Raw genomic sequence first — 20,410 nt, 5'->3', positions numbered from 1 at the left:
CTCCCCTTGTTCAGCTCTAATACCTGCCTCCACATTATGAAGTTCTATTCTGAGGCTGTCCCTTACCGTGATGAACCATAGAGAGTTACGTCTTTGAGGGCAGGCTGCCAGATCTGGCATTGACATGCAGGGGGGAAAATATAGGGACGGGCGACACCGTGTGGTGATGAAGATAAGTGCATTATTGAAATATGTTATAAATCCAGCTCTAGCCACAGGTTTATTTTCTTTTATTTATTTTTATGTAACCTTTATTTAACTAGGCAAGTCAGTTAAGAACAACTTCGTAGTTACAATAACGGCCTCCCAGAAGGCAAAAGTCCTCCTGCGGAGACGGGGTTGTGATTAAAAATAAAACATAAAATAATAATATTGGACAAAACACACATCAAGACAAGAAAGACACCACAACTCTACATAAAGAGAAACCTAAGACAACAACATAGCATGGCAGCAACACATGAAAACACAGCATGGTAGCAACACAACATGGCAGCAGCACAGACAAGAGCACAAAGGGCAAGGTAGAGACAACAATACATCACGCGAAGCAGCCACAACTGTCAGTAAGAGTGACCATGATTGAGTCTTTGAATGAAGAGATTGAGATAAAACGGTCCAGTTTGAGTGTTTTTTCCAGCTCGTTCCAGTCGATAGCTACAGCGAACTGAAAAGAAGAGTGACCCAGGGATGTGTGTGTTTTGGGGACCTTTAACAGAATGTGACTGGCACAACTCCTGTTGTATGTGGAGGATGAGGGCTTCAGTAGGTATCTCAGATGGAGGGAGTGAGGCCTAAGAGGGTTTTATAAATAAGCATCAACCAGTGGGTCTTGCGACGAGTATACAGAGATGAAAGGTTTCCATAGAAGCAGTTTACGCTTCTCCTAAATCTCAAGCAAATCAAATCTAATTTGATTGGTCGAATACACATATTTAGCTAATTTTATTGCGGGTGTAGAGAGATGCTTGAATTCCTAGCTCCAACAGTGCCGTAATATCTAACAATACACAACAATACACACAAATCTAAAAAAGCAATAAAATGAAATTAAGAAATATAGAAATATAGAAATATTAGGACGAGCAATGTCTGAGTCCAGAGTATGTATGTATGTATTTATGTATTTATGTATGTATGTATGTATGTATGTATGTATGTATGTATGTATGCCTTTGTATATATATATATATATATAAATATATATATATATAAATATATATATATATATATATAAATATGGACAGTATATGGATAGAATATGTAGTATATTTGAAGAATACGTAGGATAGAATAGTATATGTACAGCAATAGTTAAATTAGGATAGGCCTTGAGTAGAATACAGTATATACATATGAAGTGGGTAAAACAGTATGTAAACATTATTAAAGTGACTAGTGTTCCATGTCTGTGCACAAGGTAAGTACACACACACACACACGCACGCACGCACGCACACACACACGCACCCTCTCTCTTCCCACTCTTGTGCTCCCATTGTTTATTCTATGTCAAGGGCCAGGCACTCTGTCTGACCACAGCTGAGAATTACACAAACAATAGATGAATAGGAGAGTGCTAGAGGGAGAAATAAGGGGGAGTGGTGGAGCTGGAGAAAAGGAAAGAGGGAGGAGTATATATATCTGAACAACCTTATCAATCAGCCATTATCTTTCATCCATCCAATAGTTAGCTAATCACTCACTGGTAATGGGCTGTATTTGCCATTGCAATGCGTCTGTTTACATTGAGCAGATGTCAGAGAATGTCTGAACAGGAAATTCAATGCCTATTCTTTCGATACTCACTTTATTTCTCTCAAATATCGATATTCTTCATCTTTAAATTTATTCATATATGTTCTTGGACTGAATCACTGTCAAAGTATACATTATATCATTTAAATAAAGAAATTGATCCATATTCATTCATATCAATCCACACTCCACGTCATTAATCGAGTCCAAGGCGGAAGGATATGGAGACAGATTACGTTACGTACTGTAGTTCCGGGATCTGGGACTACTTTTCACATTGGAGAACACTGGAGAAGCGCAGTGATACCAAAGAGAAACGCACCGCAAACAGGTGCATGACGCAAAACAGAGAACCCTAGTAGTAGCAGATTTGGCTATTTTTACAACTAAGAAACACCGTCGGAAAACATTGGACATCCTTTGTAATTGTACAGAATGACAATAAGGTAAGACACTAGCTATTGTAATGTAGTCACTGACACTGCACTTGTTGTAGCCAGAGCCATATTTAACATATGGTTAGCTACCTATTAGTTCGCCAGTTAGGTAACAGTCGCGTTGTTATCAAGCAAGCTAGAACTGTAATTTACCAGCCAGCCTTCATGCATGTTCATTGAATCTATCATGATTGGCAATGTAGCTAGCTAGCTAGTTCTGAACAGCATATTAGTAAACTGAAGTTTAGCTTGTTAGGTAGCCAATACAATTACGAATCAAATAATATGTTCATGTCAAGTGATGACGAACGGTAAAGGTTTCCATCCATCCAAGTCGTGACATATGGTTGGGCTGTTGGCATCAATATAATGTGTTGCTGCTACAATGGAATATGATAATGTTATTTATAACCGAAAAATTAAAGTTAACTAACGTTAGTATGGCGAGTTCATTGATGATGATTTGTGATTGGTGCCATGGCATGGATGATGGTGCTTACTACGTTTTTCCACACATGCGTAGTGTACACGTGTACACCTTTTGTAGACCCGCGGATATTTTGTTTTTAATTTTGATTATTTTTATTTTTAGGAACTCAGTTGGTCTCAACTTACTGAGTTAGAATAGTAGAAACACAAGGTGCATTTTCAAAATGTGGTTGTGCATCAGTAGTTTTCTCTTATGGCTGTCACAGATGGTCACTCAATTAGCCCATGTCAGCAAAACATTTTTAGATTGGTAAATTAGTCTACCCAGCTATCTAAACTTGTTGTAATCATGGTCAAATGAGTGACCAGGGGCCCTTATTCATATATCACTCAGATATCATATGAACTGCAAACATTTCTCTACATCCAATGGCAACATGTGTAGAATTGCAGGAAATTAGCTGAAAAACGGCTAGTGCTTAGTGGTGGGTAGTCAACTCCAAAAGAATCGATTCCTTGACTATCTGCCCCCCTCTATCTGCTCCATTCTCTGACATCTGCTCCGCTTGGAATCAACTCCTAAGATTCAGTATTTTTGCAAAGGTGGAAACTATTTGCCATAGTCTACTTCGAGAACACAAACTCTTGCATCTTTCACAGCAAAGAAAGAGCCAGCTAGCAAGGGAGAGAGTGATGGGCAGGAGCACAGCCAGGCACAGGTAGGTGTGTCGGCCACTAGGCTGACAGCCAGAACCGTGCATCAGTAATCAGAAGATGTAGGCTATCGCAATGCTGTATTTTGCCATTTCTTGTCTTGCAATGTCTCGCGCAAATTCATTAAAGTAGGGGCTATCAGTGAGTAGGCTGAGCTATTCTACACTCAACATACTGAAGACCAAACACACACTAGCATTTTTCATAGCGAAGAGAAAGAGTAACAGGCAAGCCAGCAAGGGACAGAGAGGATCGGGGCCGAAAGTCAGAGCCATGTGCATTGGTTATATTTTGTTAATCTGTATCTAGCAATGTCTTGTCTATTAATGCCTCGTAAATTCATCATCTGTATATTCAAGTACAGAGTGGGTATTGTTAAGCAGGACACCTGGCAAAGTGGGAGACTTAAGCTTTGTAATGGATATCCTATAAATGTGTACAATAACAATCAATGCCTGTGTGTTATTGAGAAAGTATGTGACTGATTAAAAAAATTGGTTCAATGGGCATCATTGTGTGCGTGGCATCCCGTGTAATGACATGTCTCTAGAGGCATAATGGTAAGTCAAATGACATAGGGTTTCTGAGGTAATTGATGTTAAGGTTCTATTGTTTTTTTCCACTAAGAAAGGATATTCATTACATATTTTGTAATGGGATGTAAATCTAAGTGACTGTGCGCAGCCTTGATGGGCCCCATGGTGGACCCCACCTTTTTAGAATAGTGACATTTTGACAGTCCCTTTCACCTACTGTCAAACTGGGACACTCCTCTAGGCCATGTTAATGCAGACAAAATATTTCGGTGGATTATGAAACGCATGTTTTCTTAACAGAAATCAATTTTCTAAATGGGACCAAATGTTTAATTTAATTTTCCTCAAATCTGCTAACCTGCTGGCCTTATCAGCGTAGAATGCGCCACGTCATTCCATGGGGTCCATCAAGGCTGCACACAGCAGAAATATCACAGAAGTATTCTTGCTCCTACACATCACCTAGTCCTTTTAAAGGCTAAGTTGATGAGCAAAGGGGCAGCATCATGCTCATGTCAGTCCTCTAGAATGCAAATGCAGTCTTCCTAGTAGGACTCAGCAATAATGAGGTGGTGTGTGTGCATCCGTTTCAGCGTATTTTGGAGTTGAGCAAGAGGCGACTCCAACCACAGGAGTCACGCACCACTACTAGTGCTTAGGGATTTAACCGAAGTGTCGGTTGTTTTTCCGTTTTTAAACAACTAGCTAATTATTTGAAATCCTTTTTGTTTCTTTTCTGTCAATGTACTGCAGTTTCTGTAGAGAAATCGGATCATGTCTGAAATGTACGATGTTTTAGTTTCCAACTGGCCAATGTTCTACATAGTTTAGTGCAGAAAACATGATAATTAACTACATTGACCTATAATTCATTGCGCGGCTACTTGTCCGTTCTGTTTCTTTTATGCCTGCTACGTAAGCTACAGATGAATGCAGGATCAAGAGGGGGTACACGGAGAGCAGTTGCTTTGAGGTATTGATATTCAGCAGTCATAAGTCTGCCTTATTTACTCTGAACTACTAAAATAGTGATTTTTGTCAGACAGCGTAGGCAGCAGCTCTATAGAGATGATGACTTGGAATGAAATGATAGTAACCAAATAAAACAAATGTAATGTACACAACTGAAATATTAAAGTAATGTGAATAACTGATGGTTAATAAGTGAGAAGCAGTCACTACCATCGTGGGAATTGTATTAATTGTTTTATTCTGTTACAGCATTCAACCCGCATAATGCGTAGTGCGTTTAATTTAACAAAAAATCCGCACCGTGGCAAAATGAGTAGAATTGCATGACATTTGTAATATAACCCAAAATATTTTGTATTTTCTTTGCCGTCAGGGTGGGGGGCGCTAAAAGTTTTGCTTGCACGGTGGATGGGGAGGGCCCAAGACAATTTCACATAGGGCCCCAAAAGGCAGACCCCTGAGCCATGAACAAAGTTGCCCTTCCCTCTGTCAGGTGCTTGAAGGGGTGTAATTTTCATCCTTATTAGATGTTTAAAGTGGTGTGCATTACTTTACTGACACCGTTAAGTATTGATTTAGGTTGTCATACATGGCTCTGTTTTGTTATCGGCGTCTGGTCTGAGTGCCTAGGATGGTTGTATTAAGCCTATACAATGCAGCAACGATAAAAATAACAAGTCTCAGTCTTCTGTATGTTGCTCCAGTGTGTTGGAAACATCTACACATTTCAATACTGAAATGAATGGTACCATCTTACTGGCTCCACCACACACTCTGCCTTTAACACCTGTTGGTTAAAGACTACAGTGTGACTGATGCTGTTGCATACTGTGTTCGTTTGGATCAGAGGCAGAGCCTGTTTCCTCAGTAGGGAGTGATGTGATGACATTTAAGTTCCCTCTAAGCTCCTTGGAAGGCTGTGGAGTTATGGAGCTTTCCCCAGAATAGTATTTGGGATTTCAGAGAAAGGGTGATTTCTCGTTACCGTGTCACACATGTCTGTGTGTTGGAATAGGTGTGGGAACCTGTGATGGGGCGTGTATGCCACTGTTTGTGTGTGCGGTGCCAGCATGCCAAAGAGAATGGGGCCTGCTGATCATAATTTAGCTGTTGAGCAGAGTGGTGCTCGTGGCAGCTAGTCTCTTGCATTGTGTGTGTGTGTGTCCAATGATATAGCCTGCTGTGACTCACCATTTGCTGACGTGACTGGCTGGCTCTGAGGGGACCTGCTGAAGGGAGAGCCAGGGAGTAAGGGGATGGATTAAGGATTTTGAGCAGAGAACAGGTCACTTTCACCAGAGTCTGCAGCAGCCGAGAGGGAGAGGGCCCATCACAGCACTTCCTTTAACTTCTTATGGCTGGGTGGCAGTATTGAGTAGCTTGGATGAAAAGGTGCCCAGAGTAAACTGCCTGCTACTCGGGCTCAGAGGCTAAGATATGCATATTATTAGTAGATTTGGATAGAAAACACTGACGTTTCTAAAACTGTTTGAATGATGTCTGTGAGAACCTGAGGAAAAAATCCAACCAGGAAGTGGGAAATCTGAGGTTTGTAGGTTTGCCTATCCAATATACAGTGGGATATTGGTCCTATTGCACTTCCCAAGGCTTCCACTAGATGTCAACAGTCTTTAGAACCTTGTTTGATGCTTCTACTATGAATAATGAGGGAAGGAGAGCTCTTTGAGTCAGGTGTCTGGCACGAGCTGAACATGCACGCTCACGTGAGAGTGACCTGCTTTCCATTGCATTTCTGAAGACAAAGGAATTCTCCGGTTGAAACATTATTGAAGATTTATGTTAAAAACATCCTAAAGATTGATTCTATACATCGTTTGACATGTTTCTACAAACTGTGATGGAATTGTGCATCATGACCTGTGCATCATGAATGTGGATTACTGGCCTGATCGCGCAAACAAAATTAAGGTATTTGGACTATATCGAACAAAACAAACATTTATGGTGGAACTGGGATTCCTGGGAGTGCATTCTGATGAAGATCATCAACGGTAGTGAATATTTATAATGCTATTTCTGACTTCTGTTGACTCCAAAACATGGCGGATATCTTTATGGCTTATTTGGGCTCTGAGCGCTGTACTCAGATTATAGCATGGTGTGCTTTTTCCGGTAAGTTTTTTAAAAAAATCTGACACTGCGGTTGCATTAAGGAGAAGTTTATCTAAAGTTCCATGTTTAATACTTGCATCTTTTATCAATATTTATTATGAGTATGTCTGTAAATTGATGTGGCTCTCTGCAAAATCACCGGATGTTTTGGATGCAAAACATTACTGAACATAACGGGCCAATGTAAACTAAGATTTTTGGATATAAATATGAACTTTACCGAACAAAACATACATGTATTGTGTAACATGAAGTCCTATGAGTGTCATCTGATGAAGATCATCAAAGGTTAGTGATTAATTTTATCTCTATTTCTGCTTTTTGTGACTCCTCTCTTTGGCTGGAAAAATGGCTGGGTTTTTTGTGACTAGGTGCAGACCTAACATAATCATTTGGTGTGCTTTCGTCGTAAAGCCTTTTTGAAATCGGACACTGTGGTGGGATTAACAACAAGTTTATCTTTAAAATGGTGTGAAATACTTGTATGTCTGAGGAATTTTAATTATGAGATTTCTGTTTTGAATTTGGTGCCCTGCACTTTAACTGGCTGTTGTCATATCGATCCCGTTAACGGGATCTCAGCCATAAGAAGTTGGCATTGGGCCAGTAACTGAAAGGCAGCTGGTTCGAATCCCAGAGCCGACTAGGTGGGGGAAAAAATCTGTGTCTTCCCTTGAGCTAGGCACTTAACCCTAATTGCTCCTGTAAGTTGCTCTGGATAAGAGCATCTGCTAAATGACTCGAATGTCAAATTTAGCTGCCATTTAATAATAATAAATAAATAAAAATGTTTTGTATAGCACCTTTCAATACAAGCAACAGTGCTTCACATCATAAAACAACATAAAATATACGTACTAACAAAGACAGGAGGAAGGACAAAGATACAAGATGGATAATCATGCATTAAACACATTGTTATAAAAATGTTTTCAGCAGGGATTTAAAAAGGCACTGAATCTGCAAGCCAGATCTCCTGCTCTGGTGACTGAGGGCTCACACACACAGGGCACTCCCAGCCCACACAGCAGGATCTTCATTGTGTAAAGTGTAGGTAAACACAGGTTAGCCTCGCCTTAAAATCTGTCCATCCATCTCTCTTTATCTTGCTTTCTTCCAGAATTGTCTTTAAGAATGTAGAAAAGGGATACATTTGCGCTATAAATGTGTAATACCAATCCAACAAATGACTATGTAGCCTACTTGTTGCCCTGTACCCCGAATCAGGAGAAACACAAGGTCTAGTCTAGGACTGCTCTGGCCAGCCTCCAAACCACCAATTAATTTCTCAAGACCCAAATATCCTCTTCATATGCTGATACTTCCTGTCTGGATGAATGACTGCTTTGTTGCCATGGTGGTTGGCCTGATATGCTTGGCTGGCTGGCTATAACTATTATGCTAATGTAGTCTGTTTATGAGGAGGTGATAGTGGGGCTGTTTACTGTGAATGAATGGTCTCTAGGAAGTTGTATCAGAAGAGCGAGCCTCCTGCTGTTTTAATAATTTCAAGGTGGTCGTGTTGTTGCCGCAACGTTTGATTTCCGACTGTCTGTTTCCATGAAGCTGTCGTCGGTTACCATGGTATAGTTGCCGGGAGTGATTGTCACAGTTCAGCAAGCTAAACAGGTTTGTAAAAGGTCTCCTGGTGTCGTAAAATGCATCTGGAAAACTTAAAGTTGAGCGTGTGTGCTTTTTATTTTTCTGTGTGACCTGTCCCCACATCACTTCCGGTCAACAAGTCTCTGACTGTCGCTGATTACAACTTCAATAGGCTAAGTACTGTTAGTTACCATGGACACTGTGTTACTAGGGCCCAGGGGCGCTGTAATGTGTTTTTGTCATAGTGATTAGAGAACATGACTTGTTGGCTCAAAGGAATGGCAAACAAACATCTTCTAGGCTACACAGCTCATAAGACTTGAGTGAGTTTTCCTCCCAACCCAAGATTAAGATATGACACTGTCTCCGGGGGAAACGGTCTCCATGGGTAACCAACTAGGTGTTCTTTTGGCCTGTGATGAAGTAACTGCGATTGTCTGTGTAGCTCTGTTTTTACTCGCTGTGATATGAGTCTGGGTATGAACTGATAGGGACACTACTGTGTGTGATTTGTGTGTTATTGAGTGGGGATTTTCTACTGACTGCATTGGCTGTATAAGGGTTTCTCTTTCACCCACTCACTCGTATGATTTTAGGCTTCATTATTCATTCACCAGATAGACTAATGCCTGCTGATTTGTCCTTGCAAACACACATACAAACATACACAAGCATGGGTCATTCTCACACAACTGAAATTTGACCCAAAAAATTATGGTGTTATTTTTCATGACATTTCCTCTTGGAGCACTGGGATATCTATATCATAATTATTATTATTATTATTATTATTATTATTAGGATACATTTGACCCCAATTTCCACAACTACCAATGCAAAAACATTCATTATTGCAACAGTTTTCAAAGTCCCAAAAAGTTGTAAGCAAATCTATTTATAATATTTTGTAACATTGCTCTCCTAATGACAAGTCCTGACTTAAACATCACACTGAAAATAAAAATATTACAAATTTAACTTTTTTGTAATTTCTCATTACAATAACAACTTTTTAAAGTTTTTTTTGTCATAATCACTTATGTATACAGTGTGTTATTTATGAGTTGTATTTATGCACATACAGTGGGGCAAAAAAGTATTTAGTCAGCCACCAATTGTGCAAGTTCTCCCACTTAAAAAGATGAGAGAGGCCTGTAATTTTCATCATAGGTACACTTCAACCATGACAGACAAAATGAGGGAAAAAATCCAGAAAATCACATTGTAGGATTTTTAATTAATTAATTTGCAAATTATGGTGGAAAATAAGTATTTGGTCACCTACAAACAAGCAAGATTTCTGGCTCTCACAGACCTGTAACTTCTTCTTTAAGAGGCTCCTCTGTCCTCCACTCGTTACCTGTATTAATGGCACCTGTTTGAACTTGTTATCAGTATAAAAGACACCTGTCCACAACCTCAAACAGTCACACTCCAAACTCCACTATGGCCAAGATACAGAAGGTGGAAACGATACAGTGATATGGTTACTTGCATATTTGTATAGTAGCAATATCAAAAACAGAAACTGTCCCAAAAAATATTTTATAATAATTAGATAATGCTTACCCAGACTAGAGGTTGACCGATTTATGATTTTTCAACGCCGAAACTGATTTATTTGAGGACCAAAAAAAGCAGATGTCGATTTTAAATTATTATTATTATTTAAAAAATATATATATATATATATTTGTAATAATGACAATTACAACAATACTGAATGAACAATGAACACTTTTTATTTTAACTTAATACATAAATAAAATAAATTTAGTCTCAAGTAAATAATGAAACATGTTCAATTTGGTTTAAATAATGCAAAAACAGTGTTGGAGAAGAAAATAAAGTGCAATATGTGCCATGTAAAAAAGCTAACGTTTAAGTTCCTTGCTCAGAACATGAGAAAGCTGGTGGTTCCGTTTAACATGAGTCTTCAATATTCCCAGGTAAGAAGTTTTAGGTTGTAGTTATTATAGGACTATTTCTCTCTACCATTTGTAGTTCATATACCTTTGACTATTAGAACATCCAATAGGTACTTTAGTATTGCCAGCCTAATCTCGGTCATAAACAGCGCAATGCTTGAAGAGCTGTTGGCAAACGCAGGAAAGTGCTGTTTGAATGAATGCTTACGAGCCTGCTGCTGCCTACCACCGCTCAGACTGCTCTATCAAATCATAGACTTAATTTATAATATAATAACACACACATATGAGCCGTAGGTCATTAATATGGTCAAATCCGGAAACAAAACGTTTATTTCAGAGAAATACGGAACCGTTACGTATTTTATCTAACGGGTGGCATCCATAAGTCTAAATATTGCTGTTACATTGCACAACCTTCAATGTTATGTCATAATTACGTAAAATTCTGGCAAATTAGTTCGCAACGAGCCAGGAGGCCCAAACTGTTGCATATACCCTGACTCTGCATGCAATAAACGCAAGAGAAGTGACACAATTTCCTTAGTTTAATATTGCCTGCTAACATGAATTTCTTTTATATCAATATGCAGGTTTAAAAAATATATACTTCTGTGTATTGATTTTAACCTCTACCGCTTCTCTCTCCCGGATCCGGGATCCTCCTCATCAAAAAAGCTGACTAGCAAGCCTAGCCTAACGCGACAGGGATATAATATAATTTTCATGAAATCACAAGTCCAATACAGCAAATGAAAGATAAACATCTTGTGAATCCAGCCATCATTTACGATTTTTAAAATGTTTTACAGCGAAAACACTATGTATTTCTATTAGCTAACCACAATAGCAAAAGACTCAACCGCATATTTTCACCATTTTTCTACTGCATAGGTAGCTATCACAAAACCGACCAAATAGAGATATAATTAGTCACTAACCAAGAAACAACTTCATCAGATGACAGTCTTATAACATGTTATACAATAAATCTATGTTTTGTTCGAAAAATGTGCATATTTCAGGTATAAATCAGTTTTACATTGCAGCTACCATCAAAAATATCACCAAAGCAGCCAGAATAATTACAGAGAGCAACGTGAAATACCTAAATACTCATCATAAAACATTTATGAAAAATACATGGTGTACAGCAAATGAAAGATAAACATCTTGTGAATCCAGCAAATATTTCCGATTTTTTGTTTTTGTTTTGTTTTTGTGTTTTACAGCAAACACAATATAGCATTATATTAGCTTACCACAATAGCCAAACACACAAATGCATTTATTAGCAGCAAAAGGTAGCGATCGCAAAAACCAGCAAAATATATAAAATTAATCACTAACCTTGACAAACTTCATCAGATGACAGTCTTATAACATCAGGTTATACAATACACTTATGTTTTGTTCGAAAATGTGCATATTTAGAGCTGCAAACCGTGGTTATACATTGTGAATATGTAGCATCGATTCACCAGAATGTCCGGAGCTAGTTTGGACACTCACCTAATCTGACCAAAGAACTCATCATAAACTTTACTAAAAAATACATGTTGGACAGCAAGTGAAAGATACACTGGTTCTTAATGCAACCGCCGTGTTAGATTTTTAAAAATAACTTTACCATAACAAACAGCTTGCGTTATTGCGAGACAGCGCCCGCCAACTCGCCCAACATGATTACAAAGTATCTAATAAGTTACCTGTAAACTTAGTCCAAACATTTCAAACAAGGTTCCTAATCCAACCTCAGGTATCCTAAAACGTAAGTAATCTATAAAATTTAAGACGGGATAAACTGTTTCCAATACCGGATAAAAACAACGTGAAGCATGCTCCAGTTCACGCGCAACAAACAGAGTCCACATGGAGTGCCACTTACAAAGAACAGCCATACTTCTAAATTTCTCAAAAGAAAAACATCAACCAATTTCTAAAGACTGTTGACATCTAGTGGAAGCCATAGGAACTACAACCAGGTTCCCATTAAATAGGGCTTCCCATAGAAAACTATTGGGAAATACTATGACTAACCCCTCTCGGAGTTTCGCCTGCCAAATCAGTTCTGTTATACTCAGACATTATTTTAACAGTTTTAGAAACTTTTGAGTTTTCTATCCAAATCTACCAATTATATGCATATCCTAGCTTCTGGGCCTGAGTAACAGGCAGTTTACTTTGGGCACGCTTTTCATCCGGATGTGAAAATACTGCCCCCTATCGTTAAGAAATGTCAGTTGATTATAATGTAATCTTACATAAATTATAATCTCCCATTTCTATTCATCATGAAAGTAGCATTCATAACAGGGAGTTGGGTGTCTAATTGTAACCACAGAGATCAATTTGGTCCCAAGCTTTTGTTCTTGCCACCAGTACACACCTGATTCAACTAATCATAGACTTCAATCAAGACTTGATTAGTTGAATCAGGTGCGTTACTGCTTGGTTAGACTAAAACCCTGCCCCCGCACCGACCCTCTGTGGACAAGACTCCATGCACAAAGACCATAACTCATTAAAAAAATGTTGCGTTATCTGAAAGCTTGTTCACATTACTCATAAAATATTTGGAAACCAATTGTCTGGGATATGAATATACTACAATATTATGCAAAGTTAGTATTGATTATTTTGAACAATATTTATATTAATTTACATTGTGTTTAGAGGGGGGGATTTTTGTGATACTGTACCCTTTAAGCCCACCTGAGATAGATGCAATTCTTGTAAATGTGACATTTATGTATAACAATGCAAGGTTCATTTAACAGTAAAACAAAATGCGTTACAATTAGCTGTGAGTTCTATTCTGCACTACCAAGCAAAAAAGGCAGTAACTGCTCATAGCTTGGAACTGAGATAGCTGGATTTTTTTTTTTTTTTAAGCAAAGTTTATTCTAGGGAGATCATTGGAGATGTACTGTAGTGATCTGTTGTCTTACTATGAGTAATAAAAAAATTGACTCTGACCTCTGTGACCTTTGACCCTTAAACATCAGTTACTCCCTTCTTCCTTGGCATGATAAGTTACAAATTGTAGGGTAGTACCAAAGCAAAGAGCAGTATCTGCCATTTTCATGTGTTAGTTTACTATGCTTCTCATTTAATTACTGGCAGTGTAACAGAGTTGAAACTGCATCCTGTGTGTGTCTTCCACTAAGATACCAGTTGCATTTACATGGAGATGTAGGTTCTGCATCAGTGACGTTACATACTGTGTTTTACAAGTAGCCTGTGTCTTGTTATAAGAATAAATGTGAAAAGCAGCACTGCAATTGTTAGAATTACATGAAATGACTACCTGTCTTGTAATGATGTATTGGATCATGATAGAAGTATGACGTAGGGTAATACTAATTATAAACAAATGACCATGAGATTGCAAATTAAAAAAAAAAAAATTAATGATACTTACAATTTAGAAATAACAACTTTAAGACTAAGTGTGTTAAAATGTTCACTGTCAAGTCCATCTATTAATTTCATACCTGCTCCCTCCCAAAAAAGGCTCTTACATTTGCATCTTTATTTACAATTCTAATATAAAGTTCATAAGAATAGCACTCTTAATAGCTCTAATGCTTATTTAGATTGCATGGATGGACATTGACAGGAATAACACTTAGTATTGATGTGGTTGTACGGTCCTAAAGCACCCTCACATGGCAACTTGCCACAGGGATTGGTGGTAGTCATTTTGGCAAAAGTTTTTTTTTTTCTGCACTCATGTCTGCTTCAGTGCCATCATTACATGTTGAGACACATGAGAAACTCTGGACATGTGTATTAGATATATTATTAATGAGGTAGCAATTGTGTGTGTGCTCAACCGGAAAATGAGCGTGCTTGGCTTTTGACTAGAGGTCGACCGATTTTAATTAGGGACGATTTCATAACAATCGGTAATCTGCATTTTTGGACACCGATTACATTGCATTCAACGAGGAAACTGCGTGGCAGGCTGACTACCTGTTACGCAATTGCAGCAAGGAGCCAAGGTAAGTTGCTGGCTAGCATTAAACTTATCTTATAAAAAACAATCAATCTTCACAATCACTAGTTAACAACACATGGTTGTTGATATTACTAGGTTAACAAGCTTGTCCTGCGTTGCATGTAATCAATGCGGTGCCTGTTAATTTATCATTGAATCACAGCCTACTTCGCCAAACGGGGGATGATTTAACAAATCAAATTGTATTTGTCACACACATGGTTAGCAGATGTTAATGCGAGTGTAGCGAAATGGGTGGTGCGGTCTGCACAAAGAATCACCGGGGGCAAACTACCTTTCCTCCAGGACACCTACAGCACTCAATGTCACAGGAAGGCCAAAAAGATCATCAAGGGCAACAGCCACCCGAGCCACTGCCTGTTCATCCTGCTATCATCCAGAAGACGAGGTCAGTACAGGTGCATCAAAGCTGGGACCGAGAGACAGAAGCTGTTTTTCAGTCTCAAGGCCATCAGACTGTTAAACAGCCATCACTAACATAGAGAGGCTTCTGCCAACATACAGGCTCAACTCTTTGGCCACTTTAATACATTTACTTAATACTGCCCCCAGCCATAAGAAGTTGAGTAGCTTGGATGAATAAGGTGCCCAGAGTAAACTGCCTGCTACTCAGTCCCAGAAGCTAACATATGCATATTATTAGTAATTTGGATAGTAAACACTCTGAAGTTTATAAAACTGTTTGAATTATGTCTGTGAGTATAACAGAACTGATATGGCAGGCAAAAACCTGAAGAAAAATCCAACCAGGAAGTGGGAAATCTGAGGTTGGTCGTTATTTAACTCATTCCCTATTGAAGGTACAGTGGGATATTGGTCATGTTGCACTTCCTTAGGCTTCCACTAGATGTCAACAGTCTTTAGAACCTTGTTTGATGCTTCTACTGTGAAGTGGGGGGGAATGAGTCAGAGGTCTGCCAGAATGCCTTGAGCTCGTGACGCTTGTTCACGTGAGGGCGAGCTCTGTTCCATTGCATTTCTGAAGTCAAAGGAATTCTCCGGTTGGAACATTATTGAAGATTTATGTTAAAAACATCCTAAAGATTGATTCTATACTTCGTTTGACATGTTTCTACGGACTGTAATATGACTTTTCGTCTGAACTTTTGCCTGGACCCGCCCGCGCGTCGTGAGTTTAGATTGTGTACTGAACGCGCGAACCAAAAGGAGTAATTTGGATGGACTTTATGGAACAAATCAAACATTTTTGCAATCGCTTAGTGCAGCAATTGCATTAAGGAGAAGTATATCTTTAAATCTGTGAATAACACTTGTATCTTTTATCAATGTTTATTATGAGTATTTCTGTAAATTTGATGTGGCTTTGTGCAAATTCACGGGATGTTTTGGAGACAAAGCCAAATGTAAACTGAGGTTTTTGGATATAAATATGAACTTGATCGAACAAAACAGACTTGTATTGTGTAACATGTTGTCCCGGGAGTGTCATCTGATGAAGAATATCAAAGGTTAGTGATTAATTTTATCAATATTTCTGCTTTTTGTGACTCGTCTCTCTGGTTGGGAAATCGCTGTATGCTTTCTGTGACTAGTTGCTGACCTAACATAACCATATGTTCTGCTTTGGCCAGAAAGCTTTTTTGAAATCGGACACTCTGGTTGGATTAACGAGAATTTTATCTTTAAAATTGTGTCTACTACTTGTATGTTTGAGAAATTTGAATTATGAGATTTGTTGATTGAATTTGGCGCCCTGCAATTTCATTGGCTGTTGGCGAGGGGTTCCGCTAGTCCTAGACAGGTTAAGAATGATTGTTTTTTTATAAGATAAGTTTAATGCTAGCTAGCAACTTACCTTGGCTTCTTGCTGCCCTCGCATAACAGGTAGTCAGCCTGCCACGCAGGCTCCTTGTGGAGTGCAATGTAAGGCAGGTGGTTAGAGTGTTGGACTAGTAACCGGGAGATTGCAAAAACGAATCCCCGAGCTGACAAGGTAAAAATCTGTCGTTCTGCCTCTGAACAAGGCAGTTAACCCACCGTTCCTAGGCCCTCATTGAAAATAAGAATGTGTTCTTAATTCACTTGCCTAGTTAAAGGTGTAAGGTGTAAAAAAAAAATGAAAACTTGAAATCGGCCACATTACCATAACGCTGTTTATACAATAGCCTCAGTTATGAGGCCTACATCTAATTGTTGTATAAAATGAATGAGTGAGGATGGAACTGTTTGTGAATTTGTGTGATGTGAGTTTGGACTGTTTAATGAAGGAAACTCCAATTCCCTAAAAAGTTTCACTAAGTCTTTGGCACGCCCCCAGGGGCACAGACAGGACCTGGCGTCATGAGACAGCCTTTTCTATGTCCCGAATAAAACCCCCACCTGGGTTTTCTATCATCAGACCAGCTTACCTCAATAACGAGAGGGCCAAGGTTTGAGACCAGACCAGTACCTCTATCACAGAGGAAAATAAGGGTTTGAGTAGATTGCTGAATCTTTTAACCATCCCACGTGGTTAAACTCTTAGACTATCGATACCAACAGAATAAGAACAAGTCTTTGATATTAATTACTAGTCTGCAGCTAAGAATTCGGTATCATTGAACGCGAAGGCCGACAACTGCCAAAACATCTATTCTATAACGACATGAATGAATGTCACTCTGAACTATCCATTCTAACCACGGCAGAGAGAGAGGGCGGACAAACTCTCCAACAGAAACAAACTTTTCAACAGAGATCCCGACGACACACTGAGCGTAAATATATACACTGCTCAAAAAAATAAAGGGAACACTTAAACAACACAATGTAACTCCAAGTCAATCACACTTCTGTGAAATCAAACTGTCTACTTAGGAAGCAACACTGATTGACAATAAATTTCACATGCTGTTGTGCAAATGGAATAGACAAAAGGTGGAAATTATAGGCAATTAGTAAGACAGCCTGACTGCCATTAGGTACCGAGATGAGATCCTCAGACCCCTTGTGAGACCATATGCTGACACATGCACATTTGTTTCCTCCTGGAGGTCATTTTGCAGGGCTCTGGCAGTGCACCTCCTTGCACAAAGGCGGAGGTAGCGGTCCTGCTGCTGGGTTGTTGCCCTCCTAGGGCCTCCTCCACGTCTCCTGATGTACTGGCCTGTCTCCTGGTAGCGCCTCCATGCTCTGGACACTACGCTGACAGACACAGCAAACCTTTTTGCCACAGCTCGCATTGATGTGCCATCCTGGATGAACTGCACTACCTGAGCCACTTGTGTGGGTTGTAGACTCCGTCTCATGCTACCACTAGAGTGAGAGCACCGCCAGCATTCAAAAGTGACCAAAACATCAGCCAGGAAGCATAGGAACTGAGAAGTGGTCTGTGGTCACCACCTGCAGAACCATTCCTTTATTGGGGGTGTCTTGCTAATTGCCTATAATTTCCACCTTTTGTCTATTCCATTTGCACAACAGCATGTGAAATTTATTGTCAATTAGTGTTGCTTCCTAAGTGGACAGTTTGATTTCACAGAAGTGTGATTGACTTGTAGTTACATTGTGTTGTTTAAGTGTTCCCTTTATTTTTTTGAGCAGTGTATATATATTGATTGCAATTATTCCCGAATGAGTGAGCGTTCATGTGCAAAGGATTAGCATTTCAATTGTTATAATTATCAACTTTGTAGTGTCTCATCTCAGTTGACCCCCATTTCCCTTTTTGTCCACCAAGCCGCGATACCGGTTTATCCCACTAGGGAAACTCCGTTATCATTTCCTTGTAACGATCTACAGTTTGTTTATGCATTTCTGTGAATTACTTGGTTAGTAAATAAATGATTTAAGACAATTGATGTATTGATGACTCATAGTGAAGACTGGGTTTGTGCAGAAAACCAACAATTTACGACGTTTGGAATGAGACTAACGTGAGGTAAAGAATAATTAATTAATTCGAAGACTAATTGATCAGATATTAAATATCTGAAAGTTATATTAGGAAAATTATAACTTTGTAATTTGAATATTTTCCTTGATGCCCCGACTTCCTCGTTAATTACAGTTACATGATTAATCAGTTTAATCGCGTAACAATAGTTATTTGATAAATTAGTCTTCAGTTTTAATGATGCCAAAGACACGACACTACACTTGCATTAACATCTGCTAACATGTGACCAATAAAATGTGATTTGATTATATAGTTGTGGTTCACCGAGTTCTGCTGCTACAGTATTGACTTTGATGTGATGCGACTGCTAGCATGAAAAACCTATTTTCAATTGGCAATAAATAGTAATTAACACACAGTATGCTATCATGTGCATATATCAACACATTCATCTCCTATTTTTACATGAAGTATCTGAGTATCTGAGGTAGTACTAAAAATATCAGAAATGTTATGTCAAAGTTTTTTTGCAGCTTTGAAATTGGCCACTAGTTCGAACTGTACATAACTTAATAAGACATCTGATTGGCTTAGAATAACTGGTTGAAACATTAAATAGCAGAAAATTTGTATTTTTCTGATTTTAATCCAAAGATGGAAGTGGTCTTAATGGGTACACTTACCTTAACTGCTGTTCATTTAAAGACACTGTTCAAATGCTACTGCCAGCCCCCCTTCTACTCCCTGAGGAGCTAGGCATGTCATGGGTTTACTTTCAAGACAATAACACTCTTATAGTGTGTGTGTTTGTGAGAGAAGTCAAGGAAGGGCAATATTTACAGTATGTAGAGCAGCAGCCATGGTCACGTTGCCATGATTATTGCATGAGAACAGTTGGTGCTTCAGGGAGTTTTATCCCTCTTTCTTCCTCCTTCACACACCCCCAGTTTTCTTTCTCCCACTCTCTCTTGCTCTGATTATCTGTTCTTCCTCCTTATCTCTCGCTTCAGTCTCTTTCCTCATTGTATCGCTCTCCATCCTGACCTCCCTCTCTTGTTCTATCAGTTTTGATCCCGGCTGCATGGTGCAAGAATAGGTCATGTGAGTCTCTTCTGTTTGTTTGTTTTCTATAAGGAAGAGGTGTGTTGATGAGAGAGGCTGTTGCTCTAGTAGTTCTACTGCTTCACATGGAGAAGGGTTAAGCTCTTATTGTGTGCTCTGTCTAGTGTCTGTTAATGTGTTTGACCCCTCCTTACTAGGGGAGGGAAAGACTGATTACAAAGGATGTACTGATGCTGGCTGCCTTGCTACATGGAATTGAAGACCAAACTGAACATGCAAGAGCTCTTCTGCCTCTTGGATTGAAAAAGCAGTTCACTGAAGGGGTATAATCTGGGACATTAGTGTGAGTTACTGGGTCAGATGGGTCATTTGTCTGTGTTTTCTCCTTCCAGAGTCGCTGCTAGTATCTGATCTCCCTCCTTTCCCAGAGTGGTTTTCTACACCAACACACACCTTATTCATTCTGCTCTCCTCCAGCATGTCAGGTAAGGGCTCGCATCCCTCTCTTCCGCTCCTCCCTCCCTCAATCCCTCTGTCCTCTCCCTTTTCTTTCCCTTACGCTTCCCCTTTCTGATAGTGCTTTTGATTATCCTTCTGCCAGTTTCTCCTCTGACCCCCCTCCCCCCTCTCATTTTCCATTCCGTCTTTCTCTCAAACTTCTGTCAGGGTTTGATTATCCCCGTCAGTCTATTCTCATTCGGTCCTCTGTCATCCCACCTCGCCCTTTTCCCTTCATGTTTCCTCTTGTCCTTCTATTTTCTTTATGTCCCTCACATTTATTTGACTCTCCATCAGTTTCTCCTCACAGTACCTCATTTACCTCTTCTATCTCCCTCTTCTCTCATTCCTTCCCCCCTCTGTGTTCCAGGTGGTTACACTCCGGCCCCTGGGGGCCCCTTCTCAGCCCTGACCTCCAGTATGTGGCCCCAGGACATCCTGGCCAAGTACTATCAGGTAAGACCTGACAGAACCGATAT

The 20,410-nt window shown here is 39.4% G+C and overlaps 1 protein-coding gene across 4 annotated transcripts in view; it reads left to right on the top strand.

Moving 5' to 3' along the window:
* Nucleotides 1–2,075: 2,075 nt before the first annotated feature.
* LOC120033896 (small G protein signaling modulator 3-like) overlaps nt 2,076–20,410 on the top strand; it is a 35,598-nt gene continuing 17,263 nt past the window's right edge. For all 4 annotated transcript variants that reach the window (XM_038980275.1, XM_038980273.1, XM_038980274.1 and 1 more), the window contains exons 1-3: nt 2,076–2,204; nt 19,826–19,918; nt 20,302–20,387. In XM_038980275.1, the coding sequence (XP_038836203.1) occupies nt 19,912–19,918; nt 20,302–20,387 (93 nt within the window). In that variant the 5' untranslated portion in view covers nt 2,076–2,204; nt 19,826–19,911. The remainder of the gene's footprint in view (nt 2,205–19,825; nt 19,919–20,301; nt 20,388–20,410) is intronic.

Source organism: Salvelinus namaycush, chromosome 41, assembly GCF_016432855.1.
Source record: "Salvelinus namaycush isolate Seneca chromosome 41, SaNama_1.0, whole genome shotgun sequence".
NCBI classification, from domain to species: domain Eukaryota; kingdom Metazoa; phylum Chordata; class Actinopteri; order Salmoniformes; family Salmonidae; genus Salvelinus; species Salvelinus namaycush.
Note: the sequence above shows the minus strand (reverse complement) of the source record. Positions and strands in the feature narration are given on the sequence as shown.